The 20,397-nt window shown below is 41.7% G+C and overlaps 1 protein-coding gene across 7 annotated transcripts in view; it reads right to left on the bottom strand.

Moving 5' to 3' along the window:
- MAST4 (microtubule associated serine/threonine kinase family member 4) overlaps positions 1-18,194 on the bottom strand; it is a 422,044-nt gene extending 403,850 nt beyond the window's left edge. For all 7 annotated transcript variants that reach the window (XM_065599050.1, XM_065599051.1, XM_008170656.4 and 4 more), the window contains exon 1: positions 17,745-18,194. In XM_065599050.1, coding sequence (XP_065455122.1) covers positions 17,745-18,053 — 309 coding nt within the window. In that variant the 5' untranslated portion in view covers positions 18,054-18,194. The remainder of the gene's footprint in view (positions 1-17,744) is intronic.
- Positions 18,195-20,397: the final 2,203 nt, after the last annotated feature.

Here is a 20,397-nt window from a genome sequence, read left to right as displayed (position 1 = left end):
AAGACCAAGGTGATGTTGGCTTTGGGGAAGCAAATCAAAAATATGAAGAAGACTATCTGTCCTCCTTATTGAGGGTGTCTGCAATTTGTTACCAGAGTTTGCAATTTGGCGATGCTGTTAGATCCCCAACTGCTTTATTAGGATTGTATAGAAACAGTGTCAAGGAATTCATCTCACCTCAGTCCCCATTTCATCTGGAGTCTGTGGCCATTTCTTTCAGACACAGACCTTGCTACCACAATTCAGGCCTCTATCACTCAAGACTAAACAACTGCAATGTGCTGTACCAGACACGATGGCCCAAGACAACCCAGAAACAAGCTGGAGCAGAACACAGCAGCCCACTTATTAAGCAACATAACTTGGCACAAGCATGACACCTGTGCTACAGAATGTGCACTAGCTGTCTGCTGGTTACCAAGCGGAAACTAAGCTGTTGGTTTTGACCTATACAACTAAATGGCTTGAGACCTGTCTGTTAAGAAGCACTCTCTCCAACATGCCATACTGTCACAGTTGCTATAAGCAGGGGCACCGAAGCAAGAGAGGGGCTGGCGGCAGGGTATTGTTTCAAGCCTATTACCCATCTGTCTGAAAGGGCCAGACTTCCACAGCTATCAGGACACAATGCAAGTTTTATTTATTCTGGCTTTCGGAGAAGTAGATTTGTTGGCAACACTCCTGATTTTATTATGACTCTTATATTTGATACTTTTCTGAAGTGCCAGATCTGAGGTCCTGTGATTACATGAGATTCTCAAGATTTTGTTTATTTTTTAAAAGCGAGTTTCTAACCTTCATGCTTACAGATAAATGCTGAAAAAACATGAACCCTAAAGACTAAAAAAAACAGAAAGCAGATAAAAAGATCAATTTTTTAAAAAAAAAGTCTTATGATTTTAAAGCCACTCATGATTTTTGATCACCTGGCATTGGCAAAAGTAGAGAAGGACTTCATGGGATCGATGTTTGTGGAAGTAGGGAACTTTGATTTAATTTACAATTTAGTAAAAGCTTACTCAGAAGTTAGTTATTTTGCTTTATCAAGTTAAAAGGATATTTTATGGATTACATTATTTTAAAATAGGTGTTAAAATAGCCAAGGCAAAACAACATCTTTTTGGTCCCCTACTGTTGAGGAGGTGCTTAAATGTACATGTTGTGTTAACAAGAATTAGAGTTTGTTATTACAGCACTGCTTACTGAAATGGCAATATGCAATAAAAATATTGATCTGATTTTTAGAAGTTATGGCAAGTGACTCCTATTACTTTAGCCCTGCCTTCTCTCAGTGCAAGAACAATTATATTGTTATCAAAATGATGAACAAATGGACATTGACGAGAGAACTGTATGGATACCTGATGAAGTGAATAATATTAGATTAAGAAAAAAAATCTAAGTACTAAATTCTTTCCTGAATTAAGCCTTCCAAGTTTATCAGTACAAGTATTTTATTCCCTCTGCATCTATGATGAATGAAATCAATACTTTTACCTCTTCATTCAGCAAACCCACTTTGGAACATTATATATATATGCAATGCAACAGACCTCTTCGCTATCCAAAACACATCAATACTGCAGTATACATTTTTATGAGTTTTCAGGGGGAATTTTTTTTTTCTGAAAGGATAAGACAATACAAGACAAGACTTGACAACTCAAAGTATCTGAAATATATGTACACTTTGACTCTAGTTTTCCAAGTGCTGGATGCAAGAGCTACACAACTGAGCTGGATTATGGTTTGAATCTGCAGAGTTAGGCAACACCAGCACTACACAGCTCTGTACACAAATACAATTCTGAAAACTACTGAACAGACACAGGTTATACGGGAAACATTTTCCCAGACTAACTGACATCAATTGTTTTTTAAATCTTTCGATTGTTGATCAACCAACTGAAGCGTTATTCTTCTCTAAAAAGTGACTTTGTCAGGTTCCATGCTCAAGGCACGTAACTAATTCTATGTATGAACTCAGGATATACGTCTACACACAAAACGCTACAGTGGTTCAGCTGCAGTGCTGCTGCCCTGCTTCAGTGTAGGCACTACCTACACCAATGGGAGAACCTCTCCCATTTGCATAGGTAATCCACCTCTCCGAGAGGCGGTAGCTAGATCAATGGAAGAATTCTTTTACCTACCTCGCACTGTCTATAACCAGGGGGTAAGGCGGTATATCTACTTCTCTTGGGATGTGGATTTTTCACACCCCTGAGAGATACAGCTATAGCAATATAAATTCGTGGTGTAGATCAGCCCTGACTCTGGGTTCTGACAATCAATCTAGGCTCTTTCCATCATATACACCATCACCAGTACCAATGAGAAAGGCTCAGCAGGATACGCTCTGTCCCTCTTACACCTGTATAACATTACTGTTTGCAGATTAAGCCCTCAGTAAAATTATCTATCTATAAATTGGTTTGTGCGTGTTTATTGTATCTGTGTGATAAGAGAGCATCATTTAAAGAAATGGAATTGCACAGATGTAGCTGGGAGCTCAATTTGTCATGCAAACCCTCTGATACTGGTGATACCACTGGAGGTGTTAAAAAAAAATCCACTATTTACTTATAAACAGAGCAAATTTTATATGGAAACCAGTGATATAATGAATATGGAACTATACAATACCTTTATATACATACACATGGTTACATTAGGGGATAGAATGCCATTCCAACATTTTTGTACTGCATTATACCCTTACATTAGAGAGGTAGGAGGACTTCCAAGGTAACAAGGAATTTTAAAAAGACTCTACTAAGGACAATTGGACACACCTGTGGAACTCTACTGACTAAAGTGAGATTGCACAGGTGTATGTGGCAGAACTTGACCCACAGAATCTTCATACTAGTGAAGATGCAGAAGGAGGCGAGCATCCCAAAGAGTTAGCCAGGCTAGGAGATAGTCTACCAATAAGTATTTTTGCCTCAGCAAATCTGACCTGGAACTATCCAGATGGCCACGGTGCCATTTTTTATTCTCACAAAGCATGTGGGTGGAATACAGAGGGAAAGACAGGGACAAGACTAATCCTGCAAACTTTAAGAGATTCCATGATCAACCACTCAAGAGCCAAAAATACCAAAGTGAAGGTTGCACATACAGCTATAACTCTCCTGTCTTGGATCTACAGAAACTGTATTTTAAGTACTCATGGTATTTCTCAAGTACAATACAGTTTTTCCTATAGTTTCAACAGGAGTAGCACCCTGTATAAACAAGAGTTCATAACACAGTATCTGAAAGTAACTGGCAGGTATGCAATAAAACACTTAAGGAACTATTACCGATGCAGTATAGTAAAACAGGGTAGTAGTAATAATATGAATAATACCTAGCACTTATATAGCACTTTCCATTAGTAAATCTCAAAGCATTTTAGGAAGGAGGTCAGTATCATTTTATCCTCATTTTACAGATCGGGAAACTGAGGCACAGAGGGGAAGTGACTAGTGAATAGTGTGTCTGTTCGCATATAATCAAGATTAATATTATGAATTCTTAATAGCCAAGTAACTATCAGTCATGGGCCTAAATCATGCACTCCATACTCAAACAGATCTCCCAATGACACAGAATTGAGTCTGCTGTGAATATACCACTCAAGAAACCCACTTGTAATTATATGGAAAAATTCAGGTTTCACTTCGCCTTATTTGTGAAGATCAAGATATACTTAACTTTACAAATAAATTCTTGACAAGTTGTCCTGGAGATATATGTATGTATGTGTATGAGTATGTGTACGAATACTATAAACACATTCTTCAGTAACACAGAAATGAGATTCAAGAAGCCTCTACTAAATGCTTCCAATACCTCATCAATACATAAAAACCTTACAAACTAAGGCCCCCAAACATGCAAACACCTTCATATTCGAGTAACCTCATTAGATTCAATGGGAGTACTCATGGGCATATGTCTAAAATTGGCACCTAGATTTGTAACAATGGACATATTTTTGCTTCATATGTAAATAAATAGTGATAATTTGTTGCCTGCAATGCTTATTTAAATAACTTTATTGGCTTTAGTTGGTTAGATAGCATCTAAGTACAGGTAGTTGAGTATTACAATTATCATCTAACTTCCAGCCATCTATAGAAGCCTGCTAACAACGGTGTCAGAGATAAATTAAAAAACAGGTCAAACCATCACACTTGCCAGAACTACCTAATAGTCTATTTCCCCACACAGTTTCATTCATGTACCATATTTCATCTGGATTTGAAACCAAATTCTAAGAGTTGTGTTCTGTCTGCTATTCCCAGTTCCGCTCTTGGCTTTTATACTGACTCATCCATCACTGTGTAAATCTACACTGAGATTCATAATCTCTTTGATTTACCGTTACGTAATTTGATTACTATGCAAAAATCCTTACCTAGTAGAGTCACACTGGGAGAGGCCAAGCTGGATTCAAATATTTTAGTTCTCTCATAGCTATAACTTGCTTGTACTCACTTGCATGAAACCAAGGCGCACATAGTTGTAGACACTCTTTCCTCATCATCTAGGAGATAAGTTGTCACTTGCATTGCACAACTATACCCGTTGGTAACATCCAAGTGAATTAAACGGAAGGGTGTAATAGCACGCCAAGCTTGCACCCACTAGCTACTGTAAGTGGTTACAAATGTGTCAGTGGTAGAAGACTTGCCCTTACTTTACCCACCCTCAGAAAGCTAGCACTGCATCCAGAGTTGCGTGTGGGGGATATTTTTTTTTAACCGCTTAAAACTTGTTACATTGACTACCATCTTAGATTTGTACAATGCATCTTTAGTTCATTTTGTTTCTAATGGCTTTTCAGAAAAGTCCACTGTGCTAGCAGAGTGTCACACAGACAGACATGGAAACATAAAGGCTGCAGAACATTATGGTGTAAGTTGTCCTAGCACCTGTCCTGGTTGCAAAGATAGCTGCATCTTTGTCCCAGAGGAAACCCACTTCAGGTGTCATGCCTTATGTGCTTACCTCTTCTGGAGTGGAGTTCTACAATTCTCCCACTCTGAGACCAGACTCTGGGCTACAGTAATCTGTGCAGCAAACTATGCTTACCTAGCAGGTCCAACTGAGTTTGGTGCCTGTGGTCCTTTCCTTCAGGAATTTGTGATTAGTGGTGAATATAGTGATCAGATGGCCTTCTTAAATCAAAATATTGTTTAATTTTTAATAGTCAGAACAAAACATTTAGAGTAAAAGAATTTTAAAACAAACTGTGTGTGCGCATGTGTATCTGTGTCTTACCTAAAATTCACCATCCTGTGAAGGTGTCCTAGCTTCTTCAACACTGCAGCAGGTGCCTGTCTTAGTCTGCTTCCCCAAAGAGCTCCTCAACAACTATTTCCCCTCTGGAAATAAAGAATCTCTTTTTATCCAGAGAATGTTCCTTGGGTTGTCACTTCCTAGGTTTTGGGCCCTGCTCATCATAAACCAGTTCAGTGAACTCTGCAAGTCATGACAGAGTCCTCAGGGTTAAGGCTCTGCCACGGTCCTATAACAACCCTAAACCCGCTGTGGGGTGGTTTACCTTGAGCTGTTCTTCCTGCTCGCTTGTTGTCCATACAGCCCACTGTTAAATGAAACCAATATATTCATACAGTGAACATCCCAATAGCAAGGTCAACCTACAGTATTCATAAGTTACTACAGAAGAGCTCCATATCCATCACAGCTCCAAAGAAGTCGATGGAACTATGACAATTTGCATCAGCTGAAGATATACCTCTAAGTTTTCTCTAGTATGTCATAAGCAGAAGAATGTCTGTGCTAAGTAAGGGAGAATCAAAAACTGTAAGAGATTAAGACAGACCAGTTGGGTGGAAACCACCACCACATACAAGTGTGACTTTTTAATAAACCATTTTTAAGCTATGAGTTATCTGCCAAAAGATAATCTCCTTTGGTATTTCAGTATCTCTGAACAAAATACGATTACACATTTCCTCCAAAATTTTCTATACACAAAAATTAATAGACTCAGACTTTAAGGCCAGAAGGGACCATCATGACCATCTAGTCTGACCTTCCTGCACATTGCAGGCCACAGAGCCTCACCCACCCACTCCTGTAATAGACCCATAACCTCATGTCTGGTATGAAAGAGGTCTGACCGAGACATTTTTGGTAAGGTAAAGAATGAAAAATAGAGGCTTATTCTGGAAATATCTTCTCAACCATAATTATAGCATAGTTACATTCTAATAAAAGTTGCCTAAAGACAGGAAGATAACTAGTTATCTGAACTGTTTTGGGTTTTTTTTAATACACTGGCTGATCTGTACACCCACCCACTGCACACTATCTCCCAAGGTAGGAGTGCCGTTAGACACAGTAAGATCACTCACAGAACAGGTGCAGCTAATTACACAGTTCTAGCAAAGCATCAAGGAAAGGCTCCATGAAGAAAGAATTTGCCAATCAGTATATATTTAATAAATGCTGCCCTCAAGAAATAAAAATTAAGTCACAGTGTGTTTCTACTGAGACCCATGCATGGAGTTCGCCCTAAATCTGCTGAACGAACATGATGCACAGTAATGTTTCTGTGGGACAACGGAGAATGCATCATCCCTGCTGTGGATTGTATGAGTTAACCCCACATTCAGCTACTTCCATCTATATTTAATCATTTCTGCAAACACTTGTGTTTCTTCCTCTCTGCAAAGTCACTTCTAAATTAAAACGTGCATTAATCAGGCACATTGTGTATGCCAACTTGTGTAGCGCCTTTCAAGATTTAATCCTTTCTATATTCAAGACCTTCAGCCATATCTGCACTGCAAATAACTGTGCTAAGTAGTTCCTGGTTAAGACATGCTTACCATTTAAAATATGGATGGACCGTAACAGTTGTGTTACCAAGTCACAAAATCAGGCTTAGGCCTCTCGAAGACATGGGTAGGCTTTATGTAAATAGCACACAAAGTGTAACCCGGTCAAGGGTTTGTAGGGTAGACGGGAGCCTTAGTTTTATTTGGGTCTCTGTTCGAGTAGGATATCATCATTACATTCTTTCAAAGTGCAGAGGGCAGGTTTTATGGGAGAATTTCTTTCAGCGAGATATTTAAACTCCGATAGTTGGGATCAGTACTCAAACAAACTAAAAAACTTAAAAGTAAATGGCCTCATTTTAGATGGAGATTTTTTTCACCCATTTTTCCCTCCTTGCAGTCCTGCAATTTTGGGGGATTAGTCTCACCAGTCCACTCCTCCCCATCTTCTCATTGTCTCCCCATCACTCCCCCATGCACTCAGCTGTCAGCTTTTCTGACTGTATCACAAATCACAGAACATTTAGTGTATTTCCTAAAGCCCCAGCTTCTGAAGTCATGAAAATCTCCATTTATTAAAAAAAATAAAAATAAAAGGTGTAGCCTTCATGGTGGTGAAGAAGAGTTGGAAAACATGACCCTTAAATGCTCAAAACCCAGACAACTAACAAAAAGAACCCAATTTTATTTTTAAATTCATTTTGAGGCCTGACTCATGATCTTTGAATAGATTCTAAAACCAGAAAAGACAACTGTAATCATATAGGCCGACTTCCTGCACAATACATACCACAGAACTTCTCTGAATTAATTCTTGTTTGACCTAGAGCATATATCTTTTAAACAAAATACAATCTTGATTTAAAAATTGCCAGTGATGGAGAATCCACCACAGCTCTTGGTAAATTGTTCCAATGATTAATTAACCTATTAAAAACTTATGCTTTATTTCTAGCCTGAACTTGTCTATTTCTAGCCACTGGATCTTGTTATACGTTTGTCTGCTAGACTGAAGAGCCCATTATGAAATATTTGTTCCCCCATGTAGGTACTTACAAATAGTGATCAAGTCACCCCTTAATCCCATACCTGAGGCACTTGACCAAACAAAAAGAAGAGATCTCAGAATATAAATAATAAAAAGTGGCACTGCTTTTAAAACTGGACTGAATAAAGAAGTTTTTAGGTGTTGAGGCAAATATCACTAGGAAAAGTGCAAAGATTTCTTTACGGATGGACAACCCCTAAAACAGATATAGCTGATATATTTTTAAAAATATACAATATGAATGTATACAGATTGCTTACTTTTCAATGAACACTTTCAGATAAAAAAAGGAACCAACAAAGTTGTATGTATTAGTAACCTTTGCTGAAACTTCAAGCCTGTTTACAAACAAGATTATGTCTAGAATATATTAATCTCATGACTATGTTTTTAGAGGACAAGCCACATAAAGCTATTGAGCTATGGAGCATAGACTGTCAATAATGGAATGAGATAATATAGACGATAAATATTGGCTGAAATACTAACCAAGTAGTACAATTTCAGTACTTTTTAATTTACAGAATGCATGTTTCTCTATCTCTACATAATAAAATACATAATATTGCCCCAAATATCTTATGAAATGCAAGACAGCCAGGCTCTCTTTCATATATAGGATATGGAACTGCTGGGTAGTAGAAAGGTCTGGAAAATAATCCTGAAAGAAATAAAAAAATAATACTAGAGAGATTAAGTTCTGTTAAAGTTCTAAACAAGTGTATTAGTAGTTGGCCTGCTAAAAAGACTCAAACTAGGAACAAGGAAGCTACTCCTATTCTTGCTCTTCATAGCAAAAAAAGGCAATCTTTAATTTGTGGGCCCAGGAAACTATTCCTACTGTAAGTCACTGGAATAAACTATTAATAGAGTATCTTATAATGGAAGGTCTAACAACTTTTGTGAAAACAGTTCCAGACAAATTTTTTAACAAAATGTTAAATAGTATACCTTGCATGGGAAACCAATCCAGTAGAAATACTGAAACCATTGAGATACTTTGATATATAGACGCAGTAATCCTACACTTATAGGATAGTCAGGAAGGATATACACAGAGGATAATAATTGAATTACATCCCTTTCAGCCCCCTTAGCTTTCCTTTTGTTCTATTCTCCTGAGACTCCTCCCTTCCCCATTTCACTCCCCAGAAAACATTCACCTTCCTCCCCCTCCTTCCCCCGAAAAAGCTAATATGAATGGTTACATAAGCACACACACATACACACCCCTATGCTAAGGTTGTGTTTAAATAATTTTGAATAAAATAAAATGTTAACGATAACACAATATGGTCAATAGATAACAATATATGATAAAATACAATATGTTGCTTATATTATTAATTCTGTATTAAGATATGTATCTACATATGTTAAAACAATATTACTGTACTGTCTTATTGTAAATGACCCAAAACATCAAATAAAGTCTCTTCTCCCCACCCCCCAAGAAGTCACCTCTTTAACCTTCTCATTGTTAAACTAAATAGATTGAGCTCCTCTGAGTCTATCACTGTAAGGCATATTTTCTACTCCTTTAATTATTCTCGTGGCTCTTCTCTGAACCCGTCCAGTTCATCAACGTTCTTCAACTGTGCAAGCCAGAACTAGACAGAGTATTCCAGCAGCAGCTGCAAATACTGCACATACTCCACTTGAGGATATTTATTATTTGTGTTAGCATCGCACCTGGGAGCCCCCGTCATGGACCAGATTCACCATTGTGCTAGGTGCTGAACCAACACAGAACAAAACATTTGGTACACATCTCTCCCCATCTTCCTCACAGAGAGCCACTAGAGAGATTTTTGCTTTCACAGCAGTGTGGGGGAGTGGTCTTCCAAGCTAGCCTCTGCCTGCAAAGAAGCTAAAGGCTGAGCAGGAGCAGAGGTGAAGCTCCCACTGTCAGAAAGCCAATTTCCCTATCTGCTCCATGCCGGTTACGCTTTTGCAGAATAGAGAAGGCAGGGCCTGCCCAAGTTCTGCCGCAATTGAACAAGAGCCTCCCCACCTCACTGTTGGGTCTTTTATTCTAGAATTTACACAGTGCCCATTACCATGGTATCAGAGCATCTCCATTCTACAGAGGGCTGACCCCTAAGACCGTTGCCTAATAGCTAGATCCTTGTTTATGCTCCTTGTTCTAATTCACTGTGTTTCCTTGGACAAGTCCCTGAACTGCCATGTTTCTGTTTCCTGCATCTGTAAATACAGGATAAATACCTTCCTCTCATGCATGACATGGGGCATTGACTGGGGTTTGTTAAGTGCTTTGCAAACCTCAGAATAAAGACAGTGACCAGATGCAAGTTAGTATTGTTAGTTTCAGGAAGGCAGGCTATGAAACTGCTACCCTGAAGTCCAAATTGAGGTCTGGTCTCACGCTGAGTGCAGACAGTACAAATACCCCTCTTTCTCAACCTGGTCACCAGCAGCCCACCTGTAAAATGGGATTCTGTCACATGTGGAAAAAACAAAGTTGTGGGTGCAAATGAAAAGCTTCACACAATCATGCAGCCAACTCAGGGACTAACATAGGTACCCTAGTAGCAGATTAAATTTAGATGTTCACATTTGTAATAAAGCTTGGTTTTTTTTTTTTTAATTGTAGTTTGTTTGAACAATCTAGAGGGTTCTGGGTTTGTCCAAGAGTCTTGCAACACTGAACTGTAGTTATCCAGAAAAACTATTTTTCCATGGCTCATTCTATGGTGGAGGTTCATATAGTTAATAAGACTGCTGGATGCTGAAGCCCAATCTATAGATTATGTATTAATGATATGGATTACTTAAGAATTCTCAGTTATCATTCAGATGTTACAGGTTCTTATCCCAAGATCAAGCCCAGTATTATTAAAATTATTGTTTAGTTGGATTACTTGCATTACTGCTGAAGAAAAAAAAATGCTAAAAAAGCTCTATGGACAACTATGGTAATCTCAGCACAATTTCCTCTCGTTCGCCAAATAAAAAAAGCAAATTTATGGCCCTTTAATTGCTTCTTTATGATGTAGACATATTATCTCAAAATCTTGTTTTTAAGACTAGAAATATCAGGCCCTCTTAAGGCCCTTCAGCAAATAAGGAAAAGAGCTAAACAGTTCTGGCACATGAAAGTGTAAACTGAGCTGCAGCTAAGGCTATGTTTATACTACGCAGCTTTTAGCAACACGGCTGTGCCACCGCGGCCATGCTACTAAAATGTGCGCAGTGTAGCCGCTATTTGTCGGCAGGAGCAAGTTCTCCGGTCACGAGTGGTGTTAGCTTTGTCGACAGGAGAGCGCTCCTGCCGACAAAACCCTGTTCACACAAGCGCTTGTCAGCAAAACTTTTGTCTTTCGTGGGGGGGGGGGGTGGAGAAGAGGAGGAGGAGGAGAAGAGGGGGTTAACACCTCTGAATGACAAAAGTTTTGTCTTTCACTTGCCAGTGTAGACAAAGCCTTAAGTGTAAGAATCAGTCTCTTCAGCACTCACACCACTGAGGGGACAGAAGCTCAGGTTACGTCTTTGTGCAGCATCACCAAGAGTCCTCCAAAGTTCTTGACAAGACGGCAAAATACCACTACTCCACTTGGTTAGGGAAGAGTGGTATGCCCTGGTGTCAATCATGTAACATCTCCATTGAAAATACTTCAGAGTAGATCATTCGTATTTTTTTAAAAGACTTATGTCACACTCCAGCACAGCAAAACATGTACATTATTCATATTTAAGGATACTAGGATGTTTAAGAGTAGCATAAGCTATAGCCAACAATGCTGCATTAAGAGATGGCAATTTGGAATGACATAGGTACGTACCTACTAGAGCGTTATGCATGCCAGATGACAAATCTACAAAAAATAGTTTACAAACAACTATTTTCTGGGGGCTTTTGCTCCACAATATCAATGGCTTCACAACAGAATCTTGGTTTTCCAGAAAGCCATCTACTCTTGTTCACATTTCTCACATGAAGTCACAATGATTTTCAAAGCAACTGATTTTTATACTGGAACAGACACAGAGGATGTTCAGACAATATTCTGTATAAATCTATTTCACCTCCCCTCCCCCCCATTCCCCTTCTTCCAGCACCTCAGCTTAACCCTTTGCTGAAGCACAGGCCAGAGCTGTCTTGCAGTGCTTTCTAAAAAGGTTACTCAAAGTTCAACCTCAGGGTTGTTGAATGTAAAACCCGGATAAATGGATGTTCATAGTTCCCAGTCAAAAGAGAGAGCACCATACAGTTCTTAGTAGAACAAAGATTTAATGCACACAAAACACATTGTAAATAGTATAAAATGTTGTAAATAGCATTTGGAATACTAAGAATAACTTTTAAACAAAATCTTTTAGATAGAAGAATCAATTGGTGTAGCTTATACAGACTTCCCCCTTTTGTTTCTCTTTTATGTGCGTATATTTTCAAATATAAGGTTTCAGCACAGCATTTTTATACATTAGCACACACATCAAAACACATTTCCCTCTGAGAAAGGATCAGAGATGATTTCTGAGACTTTAGAGGTAATTATATTATGTAGTGTGTGTCACCTGGACTCTTTGGAGCTGAGAAATGACAGACTCTTGGTCCTTTCAAACACTTCAGCACCCTGTCCGCAAACGAACAGTCTGGGGAGCTCCACAACTAGCGGCCACTCAGCTCTGGAATTAATAGCTGACTGGTCCTCTCAATTGCAGGGTAGCATATCTCCTCATAAGCCTGGCTAAGTCAGGCAAGAATTCATAAAGTGCTACCCCATTCTCTCTAAAACAGAATCCCAGTTTAGAGCAGAGTGCTAATAACAAAACAAATTCCACAGGCAGTTCCATAAAACACACTGTGGTGGACCAAATATCACTCTAATGGAGGGTTAACCTAGTAAATAAAGCTGAAATAGAACTCAGCTGTATCCAAAGTGGTACAGGGCCTGGAACCCAGCCCTCAAAGCAAACACAATGCTTGGTCCTGTGTCAATCTATACAGGCCTATTTTTAACTCCTCTATTTATAACCTTTCCCCAATCCCCTGGCTCTCTGACTGTCTCAACTCTCAGAGGATAACTAAGGTATGACCTGGCAGGTGGGTTGCTCACAATGAAAACTTCTTGTACAGCCTCAGAACAATTAATGAACATATCTACTAACTACTATACCCTGTTCTGGGTCTTTCTAGCTGAGTTGTCCTGCCCTGCCCTCTGCACCTGTGCAAAAAGAGTATCCAACTAAGATCCATGTCTCCTCCTTCTCTTCCCCCTCCTGGAAAAACTAAGGCTATGTCTAGACATAAACCACTACAGCAGTACAGCTGCAAAGCTTCAGCGTAGACATTCATTACAGTGACGGAAGGGATTCTCCCATAGCTGTAGTTAATCCACCTCCCCGAGAGATGGTAGCTAGGTCATCGGAAGAATTTTTCCATCAACTTAGCACTGTCAACACCAGGGGTTAGGTCTGCTTCATTACACTGCTCCAAGGTGGGGATTTTTTTCACACCCGAGCAACATAGCTGGGTCCACCTAACTTTTTAGTGTAGATATGGCCTAAGTCAAATGCTACAGTATAGAGCATGTGGGTTACAATATCATGAACAGAGAAGTGGATCTTCAGGTGACCAGTAAGCAGCAGAAGATAGAGCTGTTTCTTAGTACAGTAGTTTTTCTTCTGTGTCCTTAATTATACAGAACAAGGGACGTAAGATACAGGAATCATGCCAACTGGGGGGGAAAGCTGTTTCCAAAGAATATATTTCATTGAGTATAAGCAACTCTAAGAAGTCAGTTTACGTTTTCAGTAGAAACCCAGTCATTTTGGGGTTTTAATAACCTTGAAAATAGAACTCAAATCAGACTGATATCTGAATACCAAGTCTCAGTTACAGAGAATACATTTTTTACTTTACAACAGTAATTTACCAATTTTCTCATGTAAAAGTTCAATTTAGCATGGTAACAAGGACTGGGTTTGTATATTTGGGAGAAGGTGGCTTTTTCAGAAGCTTTTTTAACCATTTTAGCCAAAGAAAGAAATATTATAAACAGTTATTCTTACTGTGAAGTACTGCACTCCTGCAGAAAGGCTGCTATAGCACTCTGACAAGCAGGAGTGTTCCCAGTTATCCAGGTGATTCAGGAACTCGCAGTAGAATCAATAGCAATTAGCTTCAAATTCAGTGATGATCTCACATTGTATGTAAGCTCAATCTCCAGCAATTCAGTCAAAGTCTGAAAATTGATTCTCCTATAAACTACATGGCTTCTTTCTTGTTGAAAGACAGACAAGTATTCAGAAACAAAATGACTACTCATTGTTGATGTTTGGTACCATTTGTTTTAATAAGTTTAACAAAACAAACTATAAACAACTATGATCCCCTGCTCCCAGCCACTTTCTGGCAGAGAGAAGAGCCGGTGCACGGGAGATTGAGAAGCATGGTGAAAAAGAAAATGGGGCAAGCACTGACTCTCTGGCATTCATTCCTTTCCCTTCAGCCCCACAGAAGCTCCAGGCTATGGAATCATTCTCCTTCTCTCTGGTCCAATGACTATGCAAGAGTTTTAAACAACGTGGAACAGCTTCAGTAGCACAGCCTGACACACACCCAACCCAGGTTACTGGGCAGCCTGGCGGCCCACTCACCTGAGAAGGGAGAAACTCAAATTCAAGTCCCTGCTCCAATTGTTACTTAATTATTCATACTCCATGTAACAGTTTCAAAAGTAGAGATTGAGAGAACATTCTGTAGCCCAGTAGTTAGGGCATTCACCTGAGAAACGGGAAACTCAAGTTCAAACCCTTGCTCTACACTGGGCAGATGGGGAATTCATCCCAAGAGAGTCTCCTAACCACAGAGCTAAAAGTTATAAGGAGGGCAGAACTCTCTCTTCCTCCAACCATTTTAGCCTTTCATGTCCTTTGCTTTATATATTTTTTTAAAATATCCCAAAACTAAATGAATGTTTCATTTAAACCTGAAATGTATTTTTAAGTCAACTTTTTTGATTTGCTGCAATTTTTTGGAATTTACAGTTCAGGGTCAACTGAACACAATTTTTTGTTTTGCACATAACTGCCAAGCTACCAAAAAAATCAATTATTCACCCAGTTCTACTCACAAGTAGCAGGGAATCTAAATCACTAGATATTACAGAATTTAAAAGTTCAAGTTATGCTTATAAAGATAACTTTACAAAAGTGTGAACTGAGGCAGCACTGTCTTCTTGGGCCTGCTGACAGCTATCCTACCGCTCCTGTTGATCACAGGTTTTCCTAGCAGTTGTATGCACTTAACAAGACTATCACTCTCAAGCACTTCCTTTCCCTGAAACTGAGATTGAGAAAGAGGGAGCAGGAGAGAGAGAAGAAATCTAACCGTCGTACCAAGGCACTATTTCTGCACCTCACTGGCATCCTTCTCTTCCTAACCAGAGGGAAGTCCAGTAAGCTTTTCAAACTCTGACTGTATTTAAAAGTAACAAAAATAAAACTAATGGGACAAGACCAATCAGCATGACTTCCCCAACTATGCAAGCTGTAATGAACATCCAGCTTTTTGAAAAGCTTCAAGTGAGCATGCAAGTCTGTTTCGGAACTCCCGTCTTCTCCACGTGTGGGTCCCTGCATAGAAAATGAAGTCTTAACGTGCCACTTTAAGTGTTTCTTCACTTTGAAATTCAACCATGAGCAATTCTGCTGACTACAGCAAAACTGGTGGGCTAGCAAATGCAAAAGGAGAGCAGAACCAAACAGCAAGTGACCTGGCATGAATAGTGCTACATGGTTGCTAGCAGCCAGGGGAGATAAAATCTTACACATGCAAAAAAGAAGACAGCCTGCGGATAAACTGGCTTTAATGCAGAGGAAGCGGGTGTTCGAACATGTTCTCTGTGGCTATTGCTCCACTTTGTTTATTTTGATCTGCCCTAGAATTATTTAGGGAAGACTGGAGTTTCCAGAAGGGCAGTTAGGCACTCATCTTCCACTGAATTTCAATAGAAGTTTTGTGCCTAATTCTCTTAGGGCTTACTAACATTGTGTTAACAGCGCTAACAGCATTAGCTAAAGGGTTTAACTGGAGTGTTGCCCTTAACCAATTCTCAACCACGCAAAAATCTCTAGCTTGAGTTAAGTAGTGCGTTAAACCTGAGCTCCTTAGCTCATTAGGGGTTATGGGTTGAAGCTCAGGTACTACTGATTCTTCAGCTAGTAATGCAGTGGGGACCCAGCTACTCTGCAGCTCAAATGTTATTTCACAGTATGCCTGCTCTAACTTCAGTCAGAGGATGCTGTGAAGGCCAAAAGCATAACAGGGTTCAAAAAAGAACTATGTATGTTCATGGAGGATAGGTCCATCAATTGGTCCAGATGGTCCAGGGACTCGACGCTATGCTCTGGGGTATGTCTACATTTCAATTAGGCACCCGCGGCTGGCCTGTTCAGCTGGATCGGGATTGCAGGGCTTGGGCTAAGGGGCTGTTTAATTCGGCATAGAGGTTCAGGACTCAGGCTGCAGCCCAAGCTCTGGGACTCTCCCACCTCACAGGGTCCTAGAGCCTGGACTCCAGCCCAAGCCCAAGCATCTACACTGCAATTCAACAGCCTCTCAGCCCGAGTCAGCTGACACGGGCCAGCTGCGGGTGTCTAATTGCAGTGCAGACATACCTTAGATGTCCCTAAACCTTCATCTGCCAGAAGCTGGAACTGGACAACAGGGGATGGATCACTTGATAATTGTTCTGTTCATTCCCTCTCAGGCATCTGGCACCAGCCACATTGATCTGGCGCAGTATGACCATTCTTAAGCTCTTATGGGCTAGGCTACCTCAACAGGAGTGAACCTGAGCATAGCTAACTCAAGCTAACGTTACAGCGCAGATAAACCCTGGTCAATCCCAGCCATAGCCACAGGAAGGTGTAGGATGAAGTCAGAGAGAAGGTAGCCTGCATCACGATGTTGTGGACAAATTTTTAACAAAAGAAGTTTGTGAGCCACCAGGCTAAGAGAGATCACAGATTGCCCAGTGACAGCATATAAAACCATACGATTCCAAACTAGGTATTATGAAGTTCTATGGAACCAGAGCATGCCAATACATATGAATGCTATACAATGCATACAGGTATAGTCCCCAACCCTGAAAACAGTCCAAATGCCTTTCAAATAATTAAAAAATAGGCTATCAATTTAAAAAAAAAACCTATGTGTATACATCTATCGTCCAACAGATCTGTCTTCACAAACCCACACCATAATCCACAAAGATATGGCATTAGCTCTTCCAGGCAGATTAGTGTCATTTAAGGGCTAACCCACAATTTCCATTTGACATTGAGGAGTTCATTTTATAGCACCGTTATGGTGATTGTTCCTGAGAGGAAAGAAAGAAGGGGGCTGGAGATCAGGAAGTTTTTCCCTTTTTAAAAAATAAACATTTAGCAAAAGGAACAAACAAGAATCCTATGTGGAACAAGTCAACCGGGGTAGGACCCCTGTGAACAACGTGCTGGGGAAAGGTTTGCTAGTGAAGCCCTGTCCTGTCTTAGCCCAAGCTCTCCTTTCAGCGGCAGACACCAGCAGGGAAGCAAGTTCAACTCCCCGCATCCATCAAAGCATGCTGCAAACACACCCCCTCCTCCCCAAGTGGTTTCTATCATATACAAGGTTTTTACAGTTTGGTTCAATGGCTCTCAGCATCCCCGCTATACAAATTGTTCCAGCATCTCTGCAGCCAACTGGCCGGGGGATGCCACGCTGCACGCGGGATCCTGCCGGGAAATCCCCGCAGGAGGAGAGAGCGCTTTTAACCTCACGGCGACACCCCTGCCCGCCGCCGCCACGCCCGGCTCGGGAGCCAGCCACGGCCACCCCCCGCCTGCACCTGGCCGGGCCCCTTCCCCGGGACGAACCGCACCTCCTCCTCCTGTTCCTCCAGCGAGGCGTCGCTCTCCGGCCGAAGCTGCTGCTGCTGCCCCCCACCTGGGCTCGCCGCCTCCTCGCTCTGCCGCCACCGCCCGGCTTCCTCCCCCTCCGCCCCGCGGGGAGCCGCCGCCTGCCGCCCCGCGTCCGAGCAGCCGCCGGGGCGGTCCTGGGCCAAGCCGGCGTCCCCCTCCTCCGAGAGAGTTGAGGAGCCCGAGGAGGAGCCCGAGGAGCTGGAGCAGGACGAGACGATCCGGCCGCCGCCCCGCAGCCGCTCCGGAGCGGCCGAAACTTTCTCCCCCATCGCCGACAAGTGCCGCGGGCAAACAGGAGCCGCCGCGGTGGGGAACCAGCTCAGTCCCCCGCCGCTGGCGCCTACATGCTCCGCCGGGAAGCAGCCACCCGCCGCCCCAGGGGCACCGCGCGCCGTCCGGGGCAGCAGCGGCTACATGGCGCTTTGGCTGAGATACCCGGGGAGTCCCTGCCCGCCGCTGCTGGGGCGCCGCCGCGGCGCGTAGGACCAAGGCTCCGGAGCTGTCGGTGCCAGCGGCGGCTCCTCTCCCAAGCAGCCAGAGACGCGCCGAGCCTGCCGCAGCTCCCGCGAACCTGCCTCCGGGACAGGGGAAGGGGAGACGGGCAGCCCGCGGAGCCAATGGTAAGGACGGCGGTGGGTGGGCCCTGCAAGGATGATTCCTGGGCCAAGAGCCCAACGTGAGCGGCAGGTAATGGGGGGAGGGAGGAGAGGGAAAAGGAGGGATCGAGGCAGGGTAGGAGGAGGGGAGAGAGAGTGGAAACAACCAGCTAAAAAGGAGAAAAGAGGGGCGGGAGAGCCAGAAGATCTGTCTCCTTGCACCTCCGCGCAAGATGCAACGTCTCTGAAGACAGCAAGTTCTTTCAAACCATCGTGCCGCCACTGGGGCTCATTTGTGAACACGGGCTGGGATCTTATCAAAGGGACGCTGTCAACTAGACTATTTATAAACGATATATTAAACTTTCTGATAGAAAGTGAGTGTTCTGATATTTTTTTTTAATCCTTTCAAAATCCCTCTCTGTTGAAGAGCCTTTTTGGCGAGACCCAAACATTCTCAGGCCCATTCCTACACATCTCCTAGTATTTGGAGATATCCCATCTCCTAGAACTGGAAGGGACCTTGAAAGGTCATGGAGTCCAGCCTCCTGCCTTCACTAGCAGGACCAGCAGGATCAGGTACTGATTTTGCCCCAGATCCCTAAGTGGCCCCCTCAGGGATTGAGCTCACAACCCTGGGTTTAGCAGGCCAATGCTCAAACCACTGAGCTACCCATCCCCCCTATTATATTGTATTGTTATTTTATTAATTTATTTGTGTTGTGGTATGAGGTCTGGGTCCCAATCAATTGCTGCACCATTTTTTTTTAAAGCAATCTCCGTGCACACTACTAGCTACCGCCTCTTGGGTTTCAGCTTTGTTGATACTGAGGCCACCAGCAGACTTCTGTGCTGGGGCTGCACCAGTGTCCTGCACAAATGGGGCCTCACACTTTCTTGCAGAATCTTGCAAGGGCATACACTTTCAACTAGAACCCTGAAATTCACTACATACAAAGCAAATAGACAAAATAATACAGAAAAAATGTCTTTAATTTCAGAGTAGTAAATATGATTTGTAGCAATAATATGTACAAATAATTCCCACGGAAATATGATTTTTCAGGTGGATTGTTGCCCTTTAAAACAATCAAATTAGCCACCAACAGTTTGTTGTGATTGGAATGCCAATTCAATACCACTTAAGAAGTTGCTGATAGCAATTTTATGGCAAAGTATGCTATCATCATAGCGTAACATTCACTAACTTTAAGAAACTTTGGGCCAGATTTTTAAAGGTCTGATGCCTAAAGATGCTGCATATAGGTGCCTAGTGAGATTTTCAAAAGCACCAAAGCTGTTTAATTCCCAGGAGTTAGGCATCTAGGCACTTTTGAAAATCCCACTAGATTCCTATCTGCATCTTTTTGTCAATTTTTTAAATATATTTTCTCTTTGTTTATAAAGCATACATTTCTATACTGAACCATCTATAACAACAATACGGACCCAATCCTATGATGAGATCATCACAGATGGACTCCTGTGCCCATCAGAGCTGCATTTATTTCAACAGGGATCTGCATAGGCTCAGAAACCCACCCACGTAGGTCCAATTGCAAGATCAGAGTCATACAGTGCTCAATTTTTGAAAGGGTTTACCAGGGCTGAGCCCTGGCATCTCTAGGCTTGGCAGTTCATAGCCTGGCACCTCTGGGTTTGCTGCATCAGTTACAAATTAAGCACTAGAGTCATACTTAGCATTCCTGTAACAACTACCATTGGAGGCTCTCAACAAATATTATATATTGAGCAGAAATTTATTACAGGAGGAAACTTGAGCAGAATTCAAAGTCACACAGTAAGTAGATGATGAAGTTAGGAATTCCTGATTCCCAATCCTGTACTTTACCATAAGACCCATCCTTTCCCTCAAATAGTACTGGTGGTGGTGATGATGAGTGGAGCCATTTTTTCAGTGTTATCCTGGGCTTCATGCATTGTCAAATTAGCTAATCAACAAAGAAAAAAATCAATACTTTAAAAGTCTTGATCCCAAGCTCCTTTTCCTCTCCTG

The sequence above is a fragment of the Chrysemys picta genome, chromosome 6 (genome assembly GCF_011386835.1).
Source record: "Chrysemys picta bellii isolate R12L10 chromosome 6, ASM1138683v2, whole genome shotgun sequence".
Classification (NCBI taxonomy): Eukaryota; Metazoa; Chordata; order Testudines; family Emydidae; genus Chrysemys; species Chrysemys picta.
Note: the sequence above shows the minus strand (reverse complement) of the source record. Positions and strands in the feature narration are given on the sequence as shown.